Below are 27,846 nucleotides of genomic sequence, written 5' to 3' on the forward strand. Positions count from 1 at the left end.
GTATTTTACCATTCTGGCAGGGTCGCCATTTTCTAACATTGTGCGTGGTTTCTGTTGTTCTATATCGTGTCTCCCTACCACTTTCGCGCAACGACGCTCTGAGCGTGTTTTTTAGGGAAATGACTAGTTTGAACCTGGGACCTGTTGCTGGCCAGGAGACGCCAGACCACACATGACATGTAGTGTTAAGAAGAGTTCAGTGTGACTAGCGATGATATAACCAAATATTTAATGATTTCAGTGTCAGCTCCACTGCACTTCCTGTAAAAGAATCTTAATACTAACTAAATTTAGTGGAAGGGGTTCAAGGCTTTCCTATTTTTAGTTAGCTGGTAAAATGACGTCGAAAAAGCAGTTATGTTTACCATTGCAAATTTTATTCTACTCACAAAACATGGTTTATAAATTGCACTATTGATAAAAGGAAATGTTTTAATACAGGATGGTAAAAACCAACTGCGTTCAACAAAAATATGAACGAATATTCCCTGAATGGGTTTCCAAGTTCTACAATGGATCAAAGGATGACCTATGCCATACCACATCTATAATCTAGGTTTAAATTAAGTTTCACAAAAGAGAAAACTATCAAAACGGTCTACAGTGACCCTCAATTATCTTTAATTACTTATCTAACTTGTCGTAAATTGCAGTGGCTGATGTGGCTTCTCAATAACTGTATAACAGAAAAATCATCGCGTTTCAGAATTTTACTTCAAGTGGCAAATGTGAACACCATGAGCTTTAATGGACGATTGACACTAGTATTACGCAAAAAGGCGGTGTAACAGATGAGACTTCTGCAGTTCTGAGTGAAGCTTTATGCGCTGTTATGCGGCATCGCGTGCGTTCATTACCTTGTCGGTGTTCGTCAGGTGGCGGCGGTCAGCACAGCTCCGCTCACCTCGCCGTCTCGGTAGCAACTCTCTCCTAACTTCTCCTTACTACAATTTACCGAAGTTGGCTTAAAAACCTATCTGGCTGTGTTTTCATCTGACCAATCAGGGTCTGTGTTAACCTTAAGCTCTGCCTACAAAAATTCTGTCTATCCAATGAGAAACGTTATACTTTTCGTGGTGGGGCAATGATTTTAAAGTTTGCAACATAACAGAGACGCGAAAAAGTTTCACGCTAAAACTTGCAGCTGGTGTGGTCCTTTTAGTGTTAGCGTAAGATCTATACTGTTCTTCTGGAGGGTTCTATCTTTTAACATGGGCTGGGGGGTGGTCCTGACGTAACAGAGACGCGAAAAAGTCTCACGCTAAAACTTGGGGCTGGGGTTGCCCTTTTAGTGTTATCGTAAGATCTATACTGTTCTTCTGGAGGGCTCTAGCTTTTAACATGGGCTGAGGGGTGGTCCTAGTGGTTAGCTGGCGAAGTGGGTGTCCGTCCCTTATCGTAGGGCCTTCCAGCTTAACACGGTTCTGCTCTCGGCTTCTGTTCTCGTTTCTCCCCTCGGAACTGCGTCTGTCTCACGGTGGGAAGGTATGACATGCATTTAGGCATTCTTGTGTTAGTCTGTGGTATTCCATTTGCTCACTCGTTACTCGTATTACTTTGGTTAATTTAATGTCACGATTTATTCGGAGCTATGTGACATACTATTGGAATTGCTTACCATGTCAGGGTTTTCATGGAAGATGTTGTATTTGCCTGACACCTTACAACCGGCTGTACTGAGTGTGATCAAACACTTCCCATAGAAAACGCTGCAGGAGCATTTTCATTGCCCCTGCCGATTGCTACCGAGAATTTTCACGAAGTAGGAACAGTTCTGTTATGTGGGCTGCATCGACAGGGATACTAGAGACACTGTCGAACACATACGTGCAAAACTTTACTACATTTTCACAGTGATTTCCATTTCTTGACCGATCGAAACTTACTTTCCGAATATCCCTCGTACATACCGCGCACTTACATTAACCAGTGATCTTGCAATGTTAATCACTTAAATATGTTACCCAGACAAATATATTCCCAAAATTTCACTAATCTGCAGCAATCGGTATCGTAATCGTAAACTGTAGAAGCTGGGTTGGTAAAGTACCGGAACTTCAAGCGCTGAAAGAAAGCACCGAAGCTGAAATCGTTATAGGTACAGAAAACTGGCTGTAGCCACAGATAAATTCTGCCGAAATTTTTACAAAGGCACAGTCGGAGTTTAGAAAGGATAGATTGCATGCAACCAGTGGTGGCGTGTTTGTCGCTGTTAGTAGTCATTTATCATGTAGTGAAATAAAAGTGGATAGTTCCTGTGAATTATTATGGGTGGAGGTTATACTCAACAACCGAGCTAGGTTAATAATTGGCTCCTTTTACCGACCTCCCGACTCAGCAGCATTAGTGGCAGAACAACTGAGAGAAAATCTGGAATACATTTCACATAAACTTCCTCAGGATGTTATAGTCTTAGGTGGAGATTTCATTTTACCAGATATAGGACTGGGACACTCAGATGTTTAGGACGGGTGGTAGGGACAGAGCACCGAGTGACATTATATTGAGTGCACTATCCGAAAATGACCTCAAGCAATTAAACAGAGAACCGACTCGTGGAGATAACATCTTGGGCCTACTGATAACCAACAGATCCGAACTTTTCGACTCTGTAAGCGCAGAACAGGGAATCAGTGATCGTAAGGCCGTTGCAGCATCCATGAATATGGAAGTAAAAAGGAACATAAAAAAGGGAGGAAGGTTTATCTGTTTAGCAAGAGTAATAGCAGGCAGATTTCAGTCTACCTAACAGATCGAAACGAAAATATCTGTTCCGACACTGACAATGTTGAATGCTTCTGGAAAAAGTTCAATGCAATCGTAAAATGCGTTTTAGACAGGTACGTGCCGAGTAAAACTGTGAGGGACGGGAATAACCCACCGTGGTTCAACAACAAAGTTTGGAAACTATTGCAAAAGCAAAGAGAGCTTCCCTACAAATTTAACCGCAGCCAAAACCTCTCAGACAAACAGAAGCTAAACGACGTCAAAGTTAGCGTAATGAGGGCTATGCGTTAAGCGTTCAGTGAATTCGAAAGTAAAATTCTATGTACCGACTTGACAGAAAATCCTAGGAAGTTCTGGTCTTACGTTAAATCAGTAAGTGGCTCGAAACAGCATATCCAGGCACTCTGGGATGATGATGGCATTGAAACAGAGGATGACACGCGTAAAGCTGAAATACTAAACAGCTTTTTTCAAAGCTGTTTCACAGAGGAAGACCGCACTGCAGTTCCTTCTCTAAATCATCGCACGAACGAAAAAATGGCTGACATCGAAATAAGTGTCCAAGGAATAGAAAAGCAACTGAAATCACTGAACAGAAGAAAGTCCAGTGGACCTGACGGGATACCAATTCGATTCTACACAGAGTACGTGAAAGAACTTGCCCCCCTCCTAACAGCCGTGTACCGAAAGTCTCTAGAGGAACGGAAGGTTCCAAATGATAGGAAAAGAGCACAGGTAGTTCTAGTTTTCAAGAAAGGTCGTCGAGCAGATGCGCTAAACTATAGGCCTATATCTCGGACATCGATCTGTTGTAGAATTTTAGAACATGATTTTTGCTCGCGTATCATGTCATTTCTGGAAACCCAGAATCTACTATGTAGGAATCAACATGGATTCTGAAAACAGCGATCGTGTGAGACCCAACTCGTTTCATTTGTTCATGGGATCCAGAAAATATTAGATACAGGCTCCCAGAAGGCTTCTGGAAGGCGTTCGATACAGTTCCGCACTGTCGCCTGATAAACAAAGTAAGAGCCTACGGAATATCAGACGAGCTGTGTGGCTGGAGTGAAGAGTTTTTAGCAAACAGAACACAGCATGTTGTTCTCAATGGAGAGACGTCTACAGACGTTAAAATAACCTCTGGCGTGCCACAGGGGTGTGTTATGGGAGCATTGCTTTTCACAATATATATAAATGACCTAATAGATAGTGTCAGAAGTTCCATGCAGCTTTTCGCAGATGATGTTGTAGTATACAGAGAAGTTGCAGCATTAGAAAATTGTAGCGAAATGCAGGAAGATCTGCAGCGGATCGGCACTTGGTGCAGGGAGTGGCAACTGACCCTTAACATAGACAAATGTAATGTATTATACATAGAAAGAAGGATCTTTTATTGTATGATTATATGATAGCGGAACAATCACTGGTAGCAGTTACTTCTGTAAAATATCTGGGACTATGCGTGCAGGACGATTTGAAGTAGAATGATCATATAAAATTAATTGTTGGTAAGGCGGGTGCTAGGTTGATATTCATTGGGAGAGTCCTTAGAAAATGTAGTCCATCAACAAAGGAGATGGCTTACAAAACACTCGTTGGACCTATACTTGAGTATTCGTCATCAGTCTGGGATCCGTATTAGGTCGGGTTGACAGAGGATAGAGAAGATCCAAAGAAGAGCGGCGCGTTTCGTCACAGGTTTATTTGGTAAGTGTGATAGCGTTACGGGGATGTTTAGCAAACTCACATGGCAGACTCTGCAAGAGAGGCGCTCTGCATCGCGGTGTAGCTTGCTTGCCAGGTTTCGAGAGGGTGCGTTTCTGGATGAGGTATCGAATATATTGCTTCCCCCTACTTATACCTCCCGAGGAGATCACGAATGTAAAATTAGAGTGATCAGAGTGCACATGGAGGCTTTCCGGCAGTCGTTCTTCCCGCGAACCATGCGCGACTGGAAAAGGAAAGGGAGGTAATAACAGTGGTACGTCAAGTGCCCTCCGCCACACACCGTTGGGTGGCTTGCAGAGTATAAATGTAGATGTATATGTAGAACTATTTTTTGGTGGGCAATGTTTTCTTCTGTATATTATGCTTAACTTCAATAAAATGAGACCTTGATGAATTCCAAATACAGTTCCTTGACAAAGCTGGGATAAGTTGGTCACTTCAGATTTTTACAATGAAGACACAAACATTGACACCTGTCCTGAAGTAGTACTTTCATAAAGAAAGTTGTAACTACACTATGTCGATAGTAGACTAATCTAGCCTGGAGCTACACAACAACTCAGCAAGAACTCGCCTCCCACTCTGTAGGAACTGGGCACAGCTCCAGTCATGCGGTCGCTTTACTCTCGTGGCCCACGGCGCCGGTGGTGGCCCAGCTCAGTTGTTGGACGGCGCCGATCGCTGTCGTTGTGGCTGCTGAACGCCCATGGAACCTCCATGTCTGAACTTGAACGATTGCCCCTAGCGTGGTATCACTGGCTACGAGAGTGCAGTCTGTCCTCTCAGACAATAGCAGCGTGGGGCATTGAGAGCCTACATGGCATTATTGCCCTCGTGGTCTCAGCTTAAATTATGTTCACAAATAAATAAACTTAATAGGACGTCGTATTTTATAGTAGTATTACTCTTCTCATGAATGTCTGACGTAGGTGAAACGTGACTCCATGAGCGCACTTTGACCTGAAGAACAAAGTATGTGTTCATCGCTTTGTTCACTTTTCACTTCTTTAGACTAACTGGGTACCACACAAATGGCAGAAAAGTCGAAAATGGGGGAAGGGGTGTGGCCTTATTGGCTGAGACATACAATCAAAAAATGCAGGGTTTCCAGATTTCCTTTATTATCCATTTAGTCTATCGCTATAATTTAGGTCAATATTTATGTCATCCTTACCTTAGCTGCTATAATTCTTAATCCAATATGGTTATATATCTTAATTAAAGTAATTGATGCCCAATATGGCTCATATAGTATGATGTCGTTATCAGTTGTTTAAGATGAGTCTAACAATATGGCACTACATTGGTCATTCAACAGTGGAAAATTAGAAAGGTCCAAGATTAAATAGAATGTCGTATTTTATACTAGCATTACTTTTCTTATGAATGTCTCACATATGTAAAACGTGTCTCCATGAGCATATGTGATCATCGCTTTGTCCACCTAAGCAATTCATTCTTCACTAGTCGAGTGTGAGGGTGGAAAACCAGATGAAACTCAGGTGGTGACAGTAAGGGAACAAAGTGGGAACGAGTACAGACTGGAATGTCGCCAGATCTCCTCACCTTCTCCACCCACTTCCCTTCCCTTCCCTGTTTCCAGTCCCCTCTGCTTAAGACCAGTTGAGCAACTTATAAATGGCAGGAAATTCGATAATGGGGGATGGGAGGTTATCCTATTGGGTGAGGCATACAAGCACAATCTGGAAGATTATCAGATTTCCTCTATTACTCATTGAACTTATCGCTATAATTTGTGGAAATATTTATGTCATCTGTATCTTAGTGGCTGTAATTCATGACCCAATACGGCTGTCTTATCTTAAATAGTGTAATTTATGACCCATTATGATCAACACACTATGAAGTTACTTTCAGGTGCCTCAGATGAGTCTGACAGTATGGCATTACGGCGTATATTTTAAAAACAGCGTAAATTAAAAGTACATTTGCTGACACATTTAAAAACACACTGCAGACTGCTCAAGACATAATTAAAATCGCACTGTGTTGGCTCATAAATCAATTACACTGTTAGTTACACAAGAACACAGAACTTTATTACTGGAAAACACAATGCACAGTATTCTCTTTAAAACAAGAAGGATCAATTCGCGGCTGAGCGGCCAAGTAGCTTCTCAATAATAAGGTTTAAATAATTCCTTTAAAACACACGAATTTAGACAAAAGGCTGAAGGCCTTACTTCAGTAAAATTAAAATATTGTCTTGGCTAAAGGCCCAAATAATATTTCAGATCATCAAAGGAAATTCTTTAAAGGCAAACATTTACCGATTTAGGCTAAAAGTCATATTAATGAGAATTTAAATTAATTCCTCGGTTGAAAGCTCAATAATATTTCAACATAATAAAAGACAACCTTTACAGACAAGCATTTAGACAGTACAACAAAAAGCCATCTTAAGAAAACTTGAAATATCTTGACGGCTGAAGGCTCAAATAACTATTCAAAATAATTAAAGACAAACCTTAAGATAATCATTTACACAGTACAGCTGAAAGCCAAAAATTTTAAAACAAACGCGGCTGAAGGCCTAAATACAGAGCAAACAAGAATTTTAAATAAAACAAGGCTGACGGCCTAATACTAAACATAGAAAAGACAAAATTAATACACGGCTGAAGGCCTGGCACAGTACTTGCGACAAAAGATAATCACAATCACAAACAACAGAACAGTGGTGCTCAGAAGCGTTCTAAGGGTCGGGATGGGGGGGGGGGGGGGGGGGGAACACTAACCACAGTTTAGGTGAGACAGCCAGCCAAGGGTAACACTAAGTAATCGGGTGACAGCACGACCTAGGGATGGCTGACGAACCAACCAACAACCTAATCAAATCCCTTCCACCCGACCGATGGCGCGACAACCGAAAGTATCAGCGAGGTCAAAGATCCCCTCTCGCAACCGACCGACTGGCTTCTCCAGTACACAGACAGCATTCATCTGCTCAGCAGAAATCACAGAACCTACACACAGTTGGACGTAAAAACATGCACCAAGAACTCTGACAATCCTAAAACCAATCACCATGGAACAACAAGGAGAAATTACAAGTCACACACACACAAAGAGTGTCCATAAGCGGTCGGCTACCAAATACACGTCGTCCAATGAGACGACCGACCGAACGACCAACCAAGGTCGTTCCCGCTCCAGTCTCTTTCCGTCGGACAGTTCATGTGTGTGGCCAGCGGTCGGCAAGTAATGGCTGTCCACGTCTCACTGGCGCTCCGTCCTCGACTGTTGCTCTGTCACCGACTGAACTCCAGACACACGACGACCCGGAAGTACTAGCAGTCGCTCCAGAGATAGTACGACACTGCACTTATCGATAAGCGCTGCTGCTGCCACTCAGGGGCAAGCAAACCAGCAACCTAGTGACGCCAGTAAATCGAATTAAAACGAGGTGACAGAACCATAAACACAAGATGACTAGCAATAAACAGCAAGACCGTGAGCCGCACGTGGTTCAAAGGTCATATTCATTTTTTCTTCAGGACTAATAGTTTCCACATTGCAGGGAATTGAAAACTCTTAGGTCATTATAAATAACGTTTTAATGGAACGAAATTAAGTTGGTTAAGTACAAGTATTAAATGTTTGTACGTAGTGTAAGTACAGTAAAGGCATAGCAAGGCATCAGTTGTGTGAGGGGACATAGATAGCTGGACTATAGTCATGCACTTCCCTCCTTTGTAGGTCTGCAAACTGAAGAGCGACCAGGTGGTCTCTCACTTCCTACGTCACAATGAGCAACTGCAGGGTATTTCACAAAGTTATACTGACCCTCCCACTACTCACCTTATGAATCACTGGCGACACAGGTTCCACACATGCCTAAGCAATGTCTTCTAGTTACTACTAATACTAACGCAAGAAAGGCATATGGACAGATTTGTAGTGGCACCACCATTTAAGACAGGAAAAAAAATTCAGTACAATATTTCTGAGCGCACAAGTTGGAGCCAGGCGCGAGCCTGTTGACAGTAAGTTATGCTTACGAGCAGTTGCAAAGTAGAATGGAGGCCACAGGACCCTAGAACCGCTGAAAAGAGTAAACGCAGCGGTTTGCACGGCGCAAGTTACAGGCAGAAGGGGCCCACTTGGCCAACCTAGGTGTAATGACTGCATGAGTCAGAGTGGCGCATTAGCAAAACAGAGAAGCACAGAATGTAGTTTTATGCATCGACCAAGGTCTCTCAGCCCACAACTGAAGAAGACGTCGGCCGTGAAAGTCTACATCGTATGAGCTAACACCCTCTTCGAGCATCAGAAAATTGCAGCTCGATTACGTCGTGACAGACAGACATTCCTAAATTATATACTGGACTGTAAGGTGCACAGAAGAGCATATATAGACTCAGATCACAATATAGTAATTACGAACAGTAAATTGAAGTTCAAGAGAATCGTATGGATGAATGAGTGTAGAAAGAAGGGCGGCACTGAAGTTCTCAGAAGGGATGAGATGCGTCTGAAATTCGCTAAAGATGTGGGTGCTGCGATGAGGAATAACACAAAACGCAGTTCGGTTGAAGAGTAGTGGACGTCTCTAAAACGAGTAAGCATATATGTTGGAAAGATAAACATAGCTACTAGGAAGGTAACTTTGACGAAGCCTTTGGTAACAGAATAAACACTTCAACCGATCGACGAAAGAAGGAAGTGCAAAGATGTTCAGTGAAACACAGGAGCACACCCAGGTAAATCACTTGGGAATGAAATATCTAGGCAGAGCATCGATTTCAAGGCGAAATGGCTCCAGGAAATATGAGAATAAATCGGAAAAGATTTGAACATCCGAATGATAGACTCAGCATATGCAGAAGTCAAAACAACCTGCAGAGAAATTAAAAGCAAGGGCAATAACATTAAGAGTGCAATCGGAAGAGTGGGATTAAAATTCAGGGGGAAAGAATATGAGCCATAAGATTCGCAGATGCAATTCCTATCCTTAGTGAGGGTGAACGAGGATGAGGTGCATGGAACGAACAGTCTAATGATTAAAGAACATGGATTGAGCATAAACTGAGGACAGACAAATGTGATGAGAAGTAGCAAAAACGAGAATAGCGAGAAACGTGACCTCAGAATTGGTGATAACGAAGCAGATGAAGTTAATAAATTTCCCCAAAAAATTCATGTCGAACGAGACAAGGAGGACATAAAAAGCAGACTACCACAACTAAGAAGGACATTCCAGCCCAAAAGGGGTCTACTAGAATCAAACATGTCCTAACCTGAGGAAGACATTTCTATGAATGTACTGCTGGAAAAGAACATTGTATGGTAGTAAATCATGAACAGTGGAAAAACCGGATCAGAATAGAATCGAAGCGACTGAGATGTGATGCCACAGGGCTATGTTGAAAATCTGGTGGACAAATAAGGTAAGGAATGAGGAGGTTCTCCGCTGAATCAGCGAAGAAATGAACATATGAACAACTGACAAGAAGAAGGTACAGGTTGATGGGATATATGTTAAGGCAACAGGGAATAGCTTCCATGGTACTAGAGGGAGTTTTAGAGAACGACAGAGATTGGAATACATTAACAAATAATTAAGAGCTCAGGGTATAAGTGTTCCTCTGAGATGAAGAGGTTGGTACAGCAGAGGAATTCAAAGTGGGCAGCATCAAGCTAGTGATATGACTGATGGGTCAAAAAATATGTTTACATCACATAATTTTTGACTGAATTGATCCCATTCGATTAAGTCCTATACCAAGATTAGCTGTAGAGGCCTTTCAAAAGCAAATGAGATACTCTGTAGTTGCACTGTTGTACAACCTTTGATCCCACAAAAGTCTCACAGCCGCACGTATTTATCTCTGTACCTGACAATGGCGTAACAGCCGTGAACCGGCTTGTAAAGTAAATACTGAAGAATATTGTGCTAGTGCCATTTGTTTTTCGTCCATATTGTATAAAATATTGTATTAATAACCGACAGAACACTCTTTAAGGCAATAAGTTTGTTTATTAAAACTTTCTGAACTAATTTATCAATGGCTATTTTTAAACAATTAGCTATGCTAGTTGGAAGGTTTCTGCTAGGAATTAATTTGGATAAAAATATTACTGACTGCAGTAGATTTTTAATGGAAATTTTGTACAGAAAGTCCATATTGAAATATTCAGAAACCGTTACTTCTTTTTTTATTCTTAAATATGCCGGCAGAACGTCTAGATGACTTATGAATGGATTAAATATTTCCTACAGTGGCTCGGCATTCATTTACTTTTATAAAAGACTTGTTATTGAATTTTACTTATGTCGTACAAGCTTCCATAAGTTGGTATATGAAAAATCTGAATCACTTCTTGCCCAACAGGGCTTAAAAAGTCTTGTCCTTTTTCTAGTGTCATAACATAGTATGGAGTTGAATCATGCATTTGCGTCCAGTCTTGACGTCCGAATCCCTCAGTTATGTCACATGAGTCTGGCTGGCTGTGGTACTTCGACGTCTCTGCCCACATACCGCGGTAAAAAAAAAAAAAATATTTCAGATGGCTCTGAGCACTATGGGACTTAACATCTGAGGTCATCAGTCCCCTAGACTTAGAACCACTTAAACCTAACTAACCGAAGGACATTACACACATCCATGCTCGAGGCAGGATTCGAACCTGCGACCATAGCAGTCGTGAGGTGCCAGACTGAGCTCCTAGAACCGCTCGGCCACCGCTGCCGGCTTTGAGACTGCACAACATTAAACTGTGTAAGATGGAGGAATAAGCACTTTGCAGTCAAGCAGCAGTAAGAGTGTTTCACTATTCTTCTGGCTGTGTTCAGTATGGGCATATTTTCATCTGTTACCAATATATTAGTATTAACAGCTAACAGCGAAGATTTCGAAGGTCTTCACAATGTATTTGGTAAATCATTTATATAGTAAAAGAACATGAGTGGAACAAGTACTAAGACTAAAGCTGTGCCCTTACTTGTTTCAAACATACATGAACTAAAATAGAGCTCATTACTTCAAATTAGTAATCATTCACTATTACCAAGTTCTTTATTTACATTTCAGGAATAACAAACAACAACATGAAGCCTGCTGCAAGGATGTATATGGAACATCGCAATTATTCTTCAGTTTGTAACTAACACTATGATACGTTTATTTGTGTTAATGTGGTCAAATTTTGTCTTAAGAAAATGTATCGAAATGATAATTAAATGGACACCCTCGCTGCAAACAGGCGTTTATATAATTCATTGGGGTCATGTTGAAAATGTGTGCTCTGACCGGGACTCGAACCTGGGATCTCCCGCTCACTTGGCAGATGCGCTATCCATCTGAGCCACCGAGGGGACAGAGGATAGTGCGCCTGCAGGGACTTATCCCTTGGACGCTCCCTGTGAGACCCACATGCCGAACATGTCCACACCACTACATTCGTAGTGCGCCTAATAGGTGTTTGCTCATCATACTCATTACTCGTGGCAGATTAATCTACGAGCGGGGAGCGTGCAAGGGATAAATCCCTGCAGGCGCACTATCCTCTGTGCCCTCGATGGCTGAGATGGACGCCGGCACAGTAGCGCAGCGTGTTAGGTCAGCGGACTGCTTGCCCTCTGTAATAATAGAACTTAGTTAGTGGACCAATGATGTTAATTGAACGAGCGTCATGGGACGTCCGCCCTGAATAAATACAACGAACATTAACGAACAAAATGAGATCAACGAAAAAAATAAAAAAATAAAAAGAAAGATGGCTAGAGTGCCTGCTGTATAAATAGGAGACCCCAGGTTCGAATCCCGGTCGGGGCACACATTTTCATCACGTCTCCAATGGATTATATAAACGCCTGGTTGCAGTGAGGGTGTCCATTTAATTATCATTTCATTCTAGCAAAGCTGCATGGTCATTAACGGTAACCGTTCTTTCGGGAACAGATACTACCGTCATTTATAGTTAAAATATATCGAGTAAGTCATTTATACAAGTCATGAACATAAGTGGACCCACTAAGGACCCTTGTGGAGTACCTATCTTTCTTGCTTAGAGGACACACTATCTAATGTTGTAATCGTCATTAATTCAGACTTAAGTCAGTGGTCATTACTACCACCAAGTTTCTTATTTGCGTTTCAGATATGGCAAACAACAACATGTATCTTGCTGCAAGGATGAATATGGAAGGTTCGTGTTATTCTTCAGTTTACAATCAACACTGAATATATTTTGTCAAAGTCTATATTAAGAATCTGTGTTCGAGCACATGTGGTCTGAAATAGCTTTCGCTATTTAGTTCAGACGGAAGTCAGTGTGGGTTCACTATTACGAAGTTTCTTATTTATGTTTCAGCTATTGCAAACAATAATATGAAGACTGCTGCAAAGATGACTATGGAAGGTTGGTAATATTCTTCACACTGTAACGAATACTTTAATATATTTCACTTTATTAATTCCAACAGGGTTTATAATAAGACCTATATTGATAAATTACTTATACAGGTCATAATCGTAAGTGGATCAAGTACTGAACCTTCTGGAACATCACATTTGCTTGCTTCAAGCACACATAATCCGAAATAGCTCTCGTTATTTATTTTACACCTAAAATTTTACACCTAAATCAATGACCATACACTATTATCGAGTTTTCCGTTAATGTTCCAGGAATGGCAAACAACTACATGAAGCCTGCTGCAAGGATGAATATAGAAGGTTGATATCATTCTTCAGTTTGTAACTAACAAGGTTCAGTATTGAACTTCATTAATTTGCTAAGATGTATGTTAAGAAAACATGTTGTTTAAGTCGTTTAATCACGTTATGAACGGAAGTGGACCATGTACTGAATCTTGTGGTAAATGTTTTTGCTTGCTTCGTGCACTCATGATCTGAAATAGCGCTTGTTATTTAGTTCTTGTTCTAACTGGAGTAATTTAGGGCACTGAACATCCTTAGGGCATTGGGAAAAGGTCTTAATGGAAAGAAAATTAGTAAATTGACTTTTCTTTTAGAAACGCTTTTCTCCCTATTGCTCCTCCACACTTCATATCCTCTCTATTTCAGCCATCGTAGATTAAACTGCTGTCCAAATATCGAAACGCATCTACTGATTTAGTTTCTCATTTTTTAAACTAATTTCCATAACACTGCCTGATTTCATTTGACTAGGTTCTTCTACCCTTGTTTTATTTTTGTTGTCTTTCATCCCATAATCCCTTTTCAAGACGCTAACCACACTTTGCAAGTGATCATCCAGATCTTTTATTGTCTCTGACTAAATTCCATTCTCACTGTCAGTCTTCAGTTTTAACTGATTAAAAATTAAAAATTGTTATTAAGGTAACCAAAGGTTATTTTTAGAAAATATGTTGGGTATGTTAGTTAGTTAGTTAGTTGGTTTGGTGTTCCATTGATCAATTGCACAGTATGGTAGCTGTTATGATGTGGAACATGTCAAGTGCACAAGAAATGCACATACGAAACAAGATTTTTTAATATGTATACAGGGTGAGTCACCTAACATTACCGCTGGATATATTTCGTAAACCACATCAAATACTGACGAATCGATTCCACAGACCGAACGTGACGAGAGGGGCTAGTGTAATTGGTTAATACAAACCATAAAAAAATGCACGGAAGTATGTTTTTTAACACAAACCTACGTTTTTTAAATGGAACCCCGTTAGTTTTGTTAGCACATCTGAACATATAAACAAATACGTAATCAGTGCCGTTTGTTGCATTGTAAAATGTTGATTACATCTGGAGATATTGTAACCCAAAGTTGACGCTTGAGTACCACTCCTCTGCTGTTCGATCGTGTGTATCGGAGAGCACCGAATTACGTAGGGATCCAAAGGGAACGGTGATGGACCTTAGGTACAGAAGAGACTGGAACAGCACATTACGTCCACATACTAACACCTTTTTATTGGTCTTTTTCACTGACGCACATGTACATTACCATGAGGGGTGAGGTACACGTGTGGTTTCCGTTTTCAGTTACGGAGTGGAATAGAGTGTGTCCCGACATGTCAGGCCAATAGATGTTCAATGTGGTGGCCATCATTTGCTGCACACAATTGCAATCTCTGGCGTAATGAATGTCGTACACGCCGCAGTACATCTGGTGTAATGTCGCCGCAGGCTGCCACAATACGTTGTTTCATATCCTCTGGGGTTGTAGGCACATCACGGTACACATTCTCCTTTAACGTACCCCACAGAAAGAAGTCCAGAGGTGTAAGATCAGGAGAACGGGCTGACCAATTTATGCGTCCTCCACGTCCTATGAAACGCCCGTCGAACATCATGTCAAGGGTCAGCCTAGTGTTAATTGCGGAATGTGCAGGTACACCATCATGCTGATACCACATATGTCGACGCGTTTCCAGTGGGACATTTTCGAGCAACGTTGGCAGATCATTCTGTAGAAACGCGATGTATGTTGCAGCTGTTTGGGCCCCTGCAATGAAGTGAGAACCAATGAGGTGGTCGCCAATGATTCCGCATCATACATTTACAGTCCACGGTCCCTGTCGCTCTACCTGTCTGAGCCAGTGAGGATTGTCCACGGACCAGTAATGCATGTTCCGTAGATTCACTGCCCCGCGGTTTGTGAAACCAGCTTCATCGGTAAACAGGTAGAACTGCAACGCATTCTCTGTTAATGCCCATTGACAGAATTTCACTCGATGATTAAAGTCATCACCATGTAATTGCTGATGTAGCGACACACGAAACGGGTGAAAGCGGTGACGATGGAGTATGCGTATGACACTACTTTGACACAGTGCACCGGCTCTCGCAATGTCCCTTGTACTCATGTGTGGGTTCATGGCAACAGCAGCTAACACACCAACTGCACCCGCTTCTCCCGTGACGGGCCTGTTACGGACCCGTTTGCGTGCTACGACCATACCTGTTGCATACAGTTGGCGGGTAGATGTTTTGCAATGTGCGGCACGTTGGATGCTCTCTGTCCGAGTACCGTTCTGCGTACACCCTGCAGGCTTCAGCTGCATTTCGTCGACACACGTCATAGATGAGTATCATCTCCGCCTTTTCAGAGTTCGAATACACCATGGTCACAGTTCCTACAACACTACACTATCATAGACGTCTGGTAACACGGTGTACTACAGTTGGTCTGCGTGCGGAGACGAATGCAGAATAACAATAGCAGCAAGCGCTACATGCGGACACTGCGACAGCTAGACCAAACCACAACAGTGCACTACAGCCACACTCGTAAACACGTTCTTCATCGTAAACATGTCCCTGCAGATGCTACTCGCCGACCGTGGCCCGTGTTTGTTACAACACGTAACTGAACGTCGGAGGTTTCAAGCGTCAACTTTAGGTTACAATATCTCCGGATGTAATTAACATTTTACAATGCAACAAATGGCACTGATTACGTATTTGTTTATATGTTCAGATGTGCTAACAAAACTAAGGGGGTTCCATTTAAAAAAACGTAGGTTTGTGTTAAAAAACATACTTCCGTGCATTTTTGTATGGTTTGTATTAAACAATTACACTAGTCCCTCTCCTCACGTTCGGTCTGTGGAATCGGTTCGTCAGTATTTGATGTGATTTACGAAATCTATCCAGCGGTAACGTTAGGTGACTCACCCCATATATTACAATACAGAGTTACGGATTAATATTTCTGTTATTTAACCCATTCCCTTAAGTGGCACAAAATGCATACACTATATTTATAGATTTATTAATCCCTATCTAAGAATTGATCTATGGTATAGCAGGAGTTGTCAAGGAGATATGATTTCAATTTTTTTAAAGCTATTACTGCTGTCTGTCAGACATTTTCCTTCATCTGGTAATTTGTCGAAAATTTTATATAGCATATTTTACCCCTTTCTGTGCCAAAGATAGGTTGAGTAGAGGATAGTGTAAGTCTTTCTTTTTTCTGGTATTATAATCATGAATGTCAGTGTTGTTGTCGCATGGGATTAGCTGAGCGGTCTAAGGCGCTGCAGTCATGGACAGTGCGGCTGGTTCCGGTGGAGGTGCGAGTCCTCCGTTGGGCATGAGTGTGTGTGTTTGTCCTTAGGATAATTTAGGTTAAGTAGTGTGTAAGCTTAAGGACTAATGACCTTGGCAGTTAAGTCCCATAAGATTTCAGACACATTTGAACATTTTTTTTTGTCAGTGTTGTTTCTAAACTGGTGCATGTTGTTTAGAACAAATTTCATTAATGAGTAAATGTACTTTGAGGCTGTTGTAACAACTCCCAATCTTTTAAAAAGATGCCTACAACATGTGCAACTATGAACCCCACACATTATTCTAACCACTTTCTTTTGAGCAATCAATACTTTTTGTCTAAATGTTGAGTTACCCCAAAATATTATTCCACATGACATCAGAGAGTGAAAGTACGCAAAGTATGTTAGCTTACTAATTTCTATATCCTCAAAATTGGCAATTATTCTGATTGCAAAAGCTGCTGAACTTAGTCGCTTTAGACTATGAATTTTCCAATTAAGATTCTCATCTAAAGGTACACCCAAAAATTTAGTATGCTATACACTGTCTACTGACTCCTGTTGATGTGTTATATTTATTGAAGAAACTGTACTTTTTGCAGCAGAAAACTGGATGTACTGTTTTTTCAAAGTTTAGAACATGCCCATTTGCAGAAAACCAATTTATTACTTATGCAAAGACCTTATTTGTATCTTTTTCAATTGGAGTTTCTTTTACTGGATTAATAATGATGCTGGTATCGTCAGCAAACAGTGCCACTTCAGCTTCCTGTTTCAGATAGGAAGGGAGGCCGTTCACATAGATCAAGAACAGAAGGGGACCCATGGCTGAACACTGTGGAACACCAAATGTAATTTCACCCCAGTTAGATGAAGTGGCATACTTATTTAAATCACTTGACCCATATAAGGAAACTTTTTGCTTCCTGTTCCGTAGGTATGACTTAAACCACTCATATGCTGTTCCATTTATACCATAGAATTGTAATTTCTGTAACATAATGACATGGTGCACACAATCAAATACTTTGGACAACTCACAGAAAATTCCTATTGGTGACATTTTATTATTTTAGGACAGTGAAAATGTATATTGCTGTCTCAGTGGAACAGCATTTTTGAAATACGAACTGTGATTTACTAAGTATCCCATTACTGTTGAGATGGCTAACCACTCTTGAGTACATTACTTTCTCGAAGATTTCTGAAAATGCTGTAAGCAAGGATACTGGCTGATAATTATTGACATCTGTGGTGTCCCCCTTTTTGTAGAGAGGCCTGACAATGGCATATTATAACCTGTAAGTCATTTATACCAGTCACAAACATAAGTGCAGCTGTTATTGAATCTTGTGGAGGATCTTTTTTGCTTGCTTCAGATACATGTGATCTGAAATAGTCGTCATTATTTAGTTCAAGTTCAAGTCAGTGTGCAATCACCATTACCAAGTTTCTTATTTATGTTTCAGGAGTGGCTAACAACAACATGCGGCCTGCTGTAAGGATGAGTATGGAAGGTTGGCGATATTAACTTTGTAACTAAAACTTTAAGATATTTTGCTTTATTAATTCTGCCAGAGCTGTGATAAGAAATATATTCTATAAATTATTTAGGTCATGACATTAGTGGACCAAGTACTGAGTGTTGTGGTGAATCACATTTACTTTCTTAAAGCAAACATGATCGTAAATAGCTACTGTTATTTATTTTAAACCTAAATCAGTGATTGTACACTATTACCAAGTCTTTTTTATTTGTGTTTCACAAATAGCAAACAACAACATGAAGGCTGCAGCAAGCATGAATATGGAAGGTTGATATTCCCTTCTGTTTGTAACTAACACCATGGTATTTTACTTCATTAATTCTGTGATGGTTTACGTTAGGAAAATATGTTGGGTAACAGATTTAAACATGTTATGAAGAGCAGTGGATACCGAATCTTGTAGTATGCCTTATTTGCATGCTTTGATCTAAAACAGCGCTTATTATTCAGTTGTTTCTCAAATCAGAGTAATATCGGAAGACTTCACATGCTAAGGGCGTTGGGAAAAGTTCTTGGATGGAAAGAAAAAGTTGCTAAATTTCCTTTCATTTGAAATGCGTTTCTCGCTATGGCTACTACATTTCAACCATGGTTGATTATACTGTTGTCCAAATACCAGATCTCATCTACTACTTTTAGTGTTGCATTCATCATCATCATCACCATCATCATCATCATTTAAGACTGATTATGCCTTTCAGCGTTCAGTCTGGAGCATAGCCCCCCTTATACAGTTCCTCCGTGATCCCCTATTCAGTGCTAACATTTGTGCCTCTTCTGATGTTAAACCTATTACTTCAAAATCATTCTTAACCGAATCCAGGTACCTTCTCCTCGGTCTGCCCTGACTCCTCCTACCCTCTACTGCAGAATCCATGGGTCTCTTGGGTAACCTTGCTTCTCCCATGCGAGTAACATGACCCCACCATCTAAGCCTGTTCGCCCTGACTGCTACATCTATAGAGTTCATTCCCAGTTTTTCTTTAATTTCCTCATTGTGGACACCCTCCTGCCATTGTTCCCATCTACTAGTACCTGCAATCATCCTAGCTACTTTCATATCCGTAACCTCAACCTTGTTGATAAGGTAACCTGAATCCACCCAGCTTTCGCTCCCATACAACAAAGTTGGTCGAAAGATTGAACGATGCACAGATAACTTAGTCTTGGTACTGACTTCCTTCTTGCAGAAGAGAGTAGACTGTAGCTGAGCGCTCACTGCATTAGCTTTGCTACACCTCACTTCCAGTTCTTTCACTATGTTGCCATCCTGTGAGAATATGCATCCTAAGTACTTGAAACCGTCCACCTGTTCTAACTTTGTTCCTCCTATTTGGCACTCAATCCGTTTATATTTCTTTCTCACTGACATTACTTTCTTTTTGGAGATGCTAATCTTCATACCATAGTCCTTACATTTCTGATCTAGCTCTGAAATATTACTTTGCAAACTTTCAATCGAATCTGCCATCACAACTAAGTCATCCGCATATGCAAGACTGCTTATTTTGTGTTCACGTATCTTAATCTCACCCAGCCAGACTATTGTTTTCAACATACGATCCATAAATAATATGAACAAGAGGGGAGACAGGTTGCAACCTTGTCTTACCCCTGAAACTACTCTGAACCATGAACTCAATTTACCGTCAACTCTAACTGCTGCCTGACTATCCACGTAAAGACCTTTAATTGCTTGCAAAAGTTTGCCTCCTATTCCATAATCTTGTAGAACAGACAATAACTTCCTCCTAGGAACCTGGTCATATGCCTTTTCTAGATCTATAAAGCATAGATACAATTCCCTGTTCCACTCATAACACTTCTCCATTATTTGCCGTAAGCTAAAGATCTGGTCCTGACAACCTCTAAGAGGCCTAAACCCACACTGATTTTCATCCAATTGGTCCTCAACTAATACTCGCACTTTACTTTCAACAATACCTGAGAAGATTTTACCCACAACACTGATTAAAGAGATACCTCTGTAGTTGTTACAATCTTTTCTGTTTCCATGTTTAAAGATTGGTGTGATTACTGCTTTTGTCCAGTCTGATGGAACCTGTCCCGACTCCCAGGCCATTTCAATTATCCTGTGTAGCCATTTAAGACCTGACATTCCACTGTATTTGATGAGTTCCGACTTAATTTCATCCACCCCAGCCGCTTTATTGCACTGCAATCTATTGACCATTTTTTCCACTTCCTCAAATGTGATCCTATTTCCATCATCATTCCTATCCCATTCTACCTTGAAATCTGAAACATTACTGATCGCATTTTCACCTACATTGAGCAACTCTTCAAAATATTCCCTCCATCTGCCCAAGGCATCCACAGGATTCACCAGCAGTTTTCCTGACCTGTCCAAAATACTTGTCATTTCCTTCTTACCTCCCTTTCGAAGACTGCTAATTACACTCCAGAATGGTTTTCCAGCAGCTTGACCCATAGTCTCCAACCTGTTTCCAAAGTCTTCCCACGATTACTTCCTGGATGCTGCAATTATCTGTTTGGCTTTGTTTCTTTCTTCAACATAACTTTCTCTGTCTACCTGGGTTCTGGTATGTAGCCATTTTTGATACGCCTTCTTTTTCCTTTTACAGGCTGCCTTGACTGTATCATTCCAGCAAGCTGTTTGCTTCATCCTACTTTTACACACTACTGTTCCAAGACATTCTTTAGCCACTTGCATTTCCTAAACTAATTCCCAAAACATCACCTGATTTCATTTGACTAGATTCGTCTACCCTTATTTTGTTTTTGATGACATTCATGCTATAACTCCTCTTCAAAACACTACGTACTCTTTTCAGCTGATCATTCAGGTCTTTTCCTATCTCTGACGCAAGTCCATTCTCATTGTAGATGCTCAGTTTTAACTGATTAAAAATCAATAATTGCTATTAATTTTGCCAAAGTATATCTTATGAGTATGTGTTGGGTATGTCATTTAAATCAGTCGCTAATATAAGTGGAGCAGCTATTGAACCTTGTTGAGGGCCTTTTTTGCTTGCTTCAGGCACAAGTGACCTGTAAAAGCTTTCATTGTTTAGTTCAGGTGCAAATCAGTGTTCCTTCACTATTATCAAGTTTCTTACTTATGTTTCAGGAATGGCAACCAACAACATGAAGCCCAATGTAAGGATGAATATGGAAGGTTGGTAATATGCTTCAGTTTGTAACTAATAGTTTAAGATATTTATGTTTATTAATTCTACCAGGATTATGAAAATAACTGTATTTGATACATTATTTATATGGGCCATGAACTTAAGTGGACCAAGTACTGTAACTTGTTGAACATTACATCTGCTTCCTTGAAGCACACATTATTTGAAATAAGGATTAACATTTATTGTATACCTAAATCAGTGATCAGACACTATTACCAAGTTTTTTATTTATGTTTCAGGAGTGACAAACACCAACATGAAGCCTGCTGCAAGGATGAATATGGAAGGTCGATATTATTCTTCACTTTGTAACTAACACTGTACGATATTTTACTTCAAGGATAACCGACTTTAAAGAAAAATTTCTCCCCTGTACTCGAATATACATAATTGAAGTACGAGTACAGGCAGGAAACACATGGTTGACGACTTTTGGAAGTTGGGATCTGGCCATAAGTCGTTTTTGGATAGCCAAATGGTAAGGTGACTGCTCGTGATAAGTGAGAACTCTGGGTTTGAGTTCCAGCCTGGCACAAACTTTCATTGTCGTCATTCCATTATACAGTTGATTTTTCATCCACATTCTCAACTGTGAATACATTTCATGTATTTCATAATGACTGTAGTCGCTGCAGTGCCTCTTCCTTCAGACATGCAAGCAAGTCCAAAAGAACTTTGCATCGTAATTCGGAATAACACAGGCAATTCAATATCGTATCGTATCATATTCTAGAACATAAATTCGAGAAAACGTGACCATCTAACACTGAGGAAAATATGGGAAATATGTATGAATTTCTGACATTTAAGAGAGTTTCTGAATCCATAATCACATAAGAAAGATGTTTATGTGGAATAAACCAGGAGCTGAGACAGCTCCCAAATGAAAGCTAAGATATTTTTGAGTCAGTGAGTGGAGCTCAACAAGGAAGTTGTCTCTCATCACTCCTCTTCAACATCATAATAAATACATTTTTGAAAGCAGTCAAAAGAAAGTGCCCAGCAGATAACACGACATTTGTAATTTTTTGGACAACACAGTAGCGAAAGTAGAAACCAAACAATACTTGTGAAATCAAAATTCAAGAAAATACGTCTTAAAAATGTAAAACGATTACATTGGTTTGGTACTGTACAATAACTGGACATCAGTGTATCTAAAAATTATATGGAATAATTCTACCAGCTTCTAACGTCAGCGTATAATACAGACAGAAATTGTGATATCACATATCGGTACTACCGCAAGGGCGTCAAAGTTGGCAACAGATGTGCAAGTTCCCCTCAGATTCCAATATTGGTCATGCGAGATCCAGCAGACCGAATGATGCCTGGTGAGCCATACCTGCTGAGCCATGTCTGGAGTAACAATGGACTACAAATGCCCTCTGCCGCTGCAATGTGGGATGACCTGCAGCAGCCACATGACGCATTCGCAACAAGGTGTGGCCTACTCGCACATGGAGCCTCTTGATTACATGACGCTATGCAGATGTTGCCTAGTCGTGGCTCCAACACCATTGTTCACACCTTAGTTCAGGGAGCCTCATCATTGTTTCCACTGTATCACCTTGACTCGGTTTCTTGCTGTATTATTTGTAAAGAATTTTCATACGCTTGGAGAAATACAAGTTAAGTAAATGTTCTGTTTACTGTGTTAACTTGTTTGCTAGTCATCTCTGCTCCTGGGCAGGTTTCCTACGACGACAGTTGCTACACCACTCTGAAACCGTCCCTTTCTTACTACTGTGTACATAATCGAACACACTGGAAGTAAAAAGTTGCCTATACTATCGCATGGGCTACAAGCAACGACGGTTATTGCACTATATAAGAGTCATCTCTGTGCAGCAAAACTGAAGTTCGCTTGTTCTTCCATACAGAGAACAAAATACGTAAATTAATGAAAGCGTCCCTAGCTAGAACTGTAGCGATTGCAGAATGCCGTGGTCGGTAGATGCGCGGACGGCAGGGCACGCATGGGGAGACCAGCAGTGTTGGGGGCTACGGGCAGGTGATGTACAGCAAACGCCGGGCGCTGCAGGGGAATTGCCATTCTAAACTGAAGCCTCGACTCACATTTTTTGTAAATATTAAGTGGAGCCCCTCCAGGCCCACACTTGCGGGGTGACCATTAAAATAGGTCTACTGTCACCCCTGCTTTGGTTAATCTGTAAAAAAAGTTCCGCCGAAAATGCAGCCATTTATTTTAGATTGGCTTGTTAACCATTTGCAACTTTCATAGAAGCGTCATCAGTGGTAAATTTTGATTAAGACTTACACATTTCTCTAGCTGCCACTTTAAAATTAGCTTGTTTCGCCAACACACAGCGGAGTTTACACAGCCTCATCTCATTAACATGTGCAGACATAGTTGCAAGAGAATCCTGAAACAGTAATTTATTAAGTTGATCAGTTGTGAAACAGGAAAAGTAAGGTCACTAGCTTATGAAAAGGCACATCCTCGGTACAAGAAAGTGTAATGTCTTCACATACGTTGTTCCAAAACCCATAGCATTTCATGTTTCACCAGCCATCGATGACTCTAAAAAATTACATCCTTTCACCGATTAAGTCTGCAGTTAGTGGAATAACATGCCAGATAACGAAGTTTTACATAATAACTACACAGCAACATACTCTCCTCCTTGTGTACTATCATTTGTCAAAATCTCATTTCGATATCTGAAACCGTTTATGGAATATAAGGAATCGTGTGGATATTTTGTTCTGGCCTTATTGCTAGAACGGCGCGATCGCAAATCAGTGTGCTACGTCACATCAGTTTTTCGAGATTGTTGACAGAGAGATATCTCTACCCAAGTCTAAAGAAAAAGTTAATATGTTAGCTAAACTTCATATGCAACCACACATGTGGATCCTAGAACACGAGAGGTCTATGTGAATTTTGATAGTTTTCAGTAAATCAAAGTTAAAGTTAAAAAAATTATTTTTGTGTGGAATGAAGGTTAATTATGTTTTTGTATTTCAAACTATTATTCAATTCTTAGATATTCAATATCACTTAATATCTTTCTTGATTTTCTTGATATTGGGTTTCTTTAATTTTTTTTAAGAAACAATGTTTGCGCGTCCTTTAAGAAGACATCATTTAGATCCCTCTTCTTCTAAAGACATGGAAAGGAAAATGACTGCAGTAGCTCAATGAAATCCTTTTATTATTATAAGAAATTTACGAAAAAACTCTTTAACTTAGGGTTTTGTGTAAATTGAAAAGTTCTTATGTATAAAACAACCTAATCATGAATGTCTGTATTATTAATGCTGCCGGCGGGTTCTGATCCTTCTCCTTCAAAAACTGGGGTGGTTGCTTCCATTGTCATGTTATGGGGCTGCCCAGTATAGAATAGGTAGTGGATTGGTGGGACAAATAGGAGAAGTTCCATAAGATCGTCATATTTTCTTCTTCTTCAGGTTAGGTTTCACATCCGACAGCTGAAGAAATGGCAACTGTGCAGGAAGGCTACTTGATCTGGACGGAATTATTCGAAACGCTTTGAATGTCTCAATACTTCCTGATGTGTTCTTGTAAAACACGGTGGTTGGACTTGACTTGTTGAAGTGCAGAACTTGCATTCCTCGGATTCCTTTTACTACTTTTGGAAAGGAAGTATTGAGTTGCAGGATATTAATGAAATCCTCATGTCCCATAAGTTTTACAATAAATTTTCAGCTTGAAGATGCAACGAAATCCATCCAGTCTTTGGGGACATACATGTCTCTTTGGATTTTTGTCGTTTTAGTTTCTACGAGCCCGGAATCTTGGTCGCATTAATTGTACAAATGACCTGACACCATAAAATGGTGTGTCACTGTTTCAATTTGAGTGTTTCGCACGACATAAAGCCAAAATTTGCTGGTCTAATGGCTTTTGTTGCGCCCTCCATAGTTATCACTAAATTCTACTAAGTGTGTCACATAGGGGGGCAGGCTAGACATAAGCTTAAGGAGGTAGGATGCTATCTCTTGGCATCCTCTTCCAACTTGCCCTCATGCCACATGTACATATGCCCCGTTTGAGTGTTAAGGTGGTGGATGCCCAGGTTATATGTCATGAATTGCTGCATGTAGTAAGCACTTGAATTTCTTACTTTTGGAGTTGACATTTGAAACAGATACAACATCGTTATCATCTGTTTCGCTATATTTATTTTTTATATCTTTAACAGCTTCCCCTTTTCACAGATGTAATGCTTTTCCTGTTTCTGCTGCTTGTTTTTCTTCATCGATATCATTCTCTATCACAACTTGCAACTTGTCACATGTTACACAGGTGTCACTTTGGGGGGCCTGAGGAAACTTAGTTTGAATTCAGTGTTGAAAATTTTTCTGTAAAAATTTTCTTTCTCGGGCTCGATGTTTTTTTTCTTCTTTACAGAATTTTGTGTACAAATCATTCGTTTTAGATAAATTTGAGTTAGGGTTAAGATATCTCACAATTGGAGACTTTTCCCAACTATAATGGCTTTGATAACGAGGGTAGTTTCCGATATGTTCCTTGATTATTTCGATCCTAAGGTAAGAAATTTTATTTGATGGTTCCTTCCTACCCCTTAGATCCCGTAAAGGCACTCCAGCAGTTGTTTCCCTTTTTTTTACATTTACATTTCTCACTCTTTTATTTGATTCATCTACGGTTTTGAGAAAAAATGTTATGCAAACTCTATATCCACGTAGCTTAAAGATACATGAAACACCTTTTTCTGTTTGCAGCTGTTTCTTTGCTCTCTTTTACTGGCTCTAACACAACTGCTCTATTTAGAAATGCTGTTTGCAACTTCCAAGTTTCCAATATGAATCAAAAATGTTTTGTCTTTGTTGTGAAGAGATGTTATCAGTACATTTATACTGGCAGTTGTGATCGTATGTTTGCATTTCTTTCTTCCTGCGTATTTTTTGTTTCCAACATACGACTGACCTAAGTTTCTCAGCTTCTTTCTTTGTTATTGCTTCCAAGCCTGAACTTTTCTTACTAGTTTTTTCCCTCGCTGAAGTTCTGGAAGAATGGCGTTTTCAGGTAGGTCTTCCAGTGCTCCACCTTCTTCTTCACCGCTTTTTGGAAACAAAAAATAGTTTTAAAGGGAGAATATTAAAAAGCGCTCAAAAACGTTTTCTAGTAACAGGAGCATAATACGCAATCATGCTTCCTTTATCCTACTCCGATCACTTACAGAGTTTATTTGATTGTGCTGCAACGAGTGACTGGGGACCAACCAAAAGCTATAGATAAATTTACTACTTTTAATACGAAACCAATAAAATAAGTAGGTCCCAGAGGTAAGAAGTACTATCATCTCGAAGATCTTCCACCAGAACAAAGGAGAGCTTTACTCTATAATGAACAGACAAAATAAATCAAATTACCTGACAGTTCTTCACTGCTTGTAACACTTTCTTCGCCAAGATCATAGTTCTTGCCATCATCATAGTGATTTCTCAAAACGTATAGTGGATCTGCAAAGCACAATGAAACATTAAGCTTAGTAAACAAAAGTTGACCTCACTTAACCTCATTTTACAATGACTTCAGTGCTATTTTATGGACTTAATTACTAATTATTTTAATTTAAACTGCTAAGGTAGTCAATAGTTTTCAGTGTAATAGCATAGCTAGTTTACCTGAGTGAGAAAGGTCATCTCTAGAAGGACCAGTCACTGTGTTATCCATTTTTCGTTCATAGCTGAAGTATCACAGTATTGAAAAGTTATTATTCCTTATGTGGAAACTAAAACATTACATTTATTGAGAAACTTTTAAACGGTTTGGAAAAAACTAGGCCCATGGACTGCTTAAACTCAGAAGCAAGTTGTAACGTGTGACAGCGAAACAAAACAAATTAGAACGAAAGAGATGAAAGTGACACACAGTCCCCTAGCCCTCTAAGAAATCAACTACATCTGTTAGATGGTAAAGGGGTACTCCGCTATGTGGCAGCACCTGTCAAGAAATCCACTTAGATCTCTTTACCACTCAAAAGATTACTATTTTAACTACCATAACTTCAATAAAACAGGAGATTTTAGAAAATGTCACTCAGGCCTTTTGTGTTCTTGGTTTCACGTATTATGTTTGGTGCATATTACATAGTATGCATCAAACGTAAAATCATAGCGACCTCTATTTTTCATTGCAAACGTTTCCGAATTTCGCGCAGTGTAGTACTTCCACGTAAATATCACAATAACTATAACCATTAACGAAATTGTGGGCACATCATCATAAACCCGGCATATGAAGCTATAAGTAAAGCAGGTAGTTTCTGTAAAATCGTTTGAAAAAGATTGCAAGGCGTGCTCATCGATTATGCCGTCACGGACAGGCCGAAAGGCGGGAAACACTTGTTGGCCTTTCCTTCTGAATAAATGAATGGACTCGCCCAGAGCTTTGGACGAAGACTAGTCACTGTATATCGGCCACCGAATCCTGCTTGCACTATACATGTACATGAAATGGATGGCTCAAGACCATGAGGCCAACTTCGAGAGAAATGTATGAGGAGGACTATCTTGTAAAAGCTTATACAACAGATTCTCAAGGACCTGGAAATTCGGGGTGCTAACTGGAATCAGATAAAGAAACGACAGCTTTGGAGGAACAGAAAAAGTTGGAAGAGTTTTATCTGTAAATGGAGCCAAC

The 27,846-nt window shown here is 40.2% G+C and overlaps 1 protein-coding gene across 2 annotated transcripts in view; it reads left to right on the top strand.

Annotated features, from left to right (window-relative positions):
- The window catches only part of LOC124711965, a 91,463-nt gene that overhangs the window by 33,450 nt on the left and 30,167 nt on the right, over positions 1-27,846 (top strand). The window contains exons 1-3 of one of the 2 annotated variants that reach the window (XM_047242247.1): positions 17,939-17,982; positions 21,125-21,172; positions 21,428-21,475. The exons of the other annotated variant lie outside the window; for it this stretch is intronic. Coding sequence (XP_047098203.1) covers positions 17,952-17,982; positions 21,125-21,172; positions 21,428-21,475 — 127 coding nt within the window. The 5' untranslated portion in view covers positions 17,939-17,951. Of the gene's footprint in view, positions 1-17,938; positions 17,983-21,124; positions 21,173-21,427; positions 21,476-27,846 lie in introns of those variants that run through there. 2 annotated transcript variants of the gene reach the window in all.

The sequence above is a fragment of the Schistocerca piceifrons genome, chromosome 8 (assembly GCF_021461385.2).
Source record: "Schistocerca piceifrons isolate TAMUIC-IGC-003096 chromosome 8, iqSchPice1.1, whole genome shotgun sequence".
In the NCBI taxonomy this organism is placed as follows: domain Eukaryota; kingdom Metazoa; phylum Arthropoda; class Insecta; order Orthoptera; family Acrididae; genus Schistocerca; species Schistocerca piceifrons.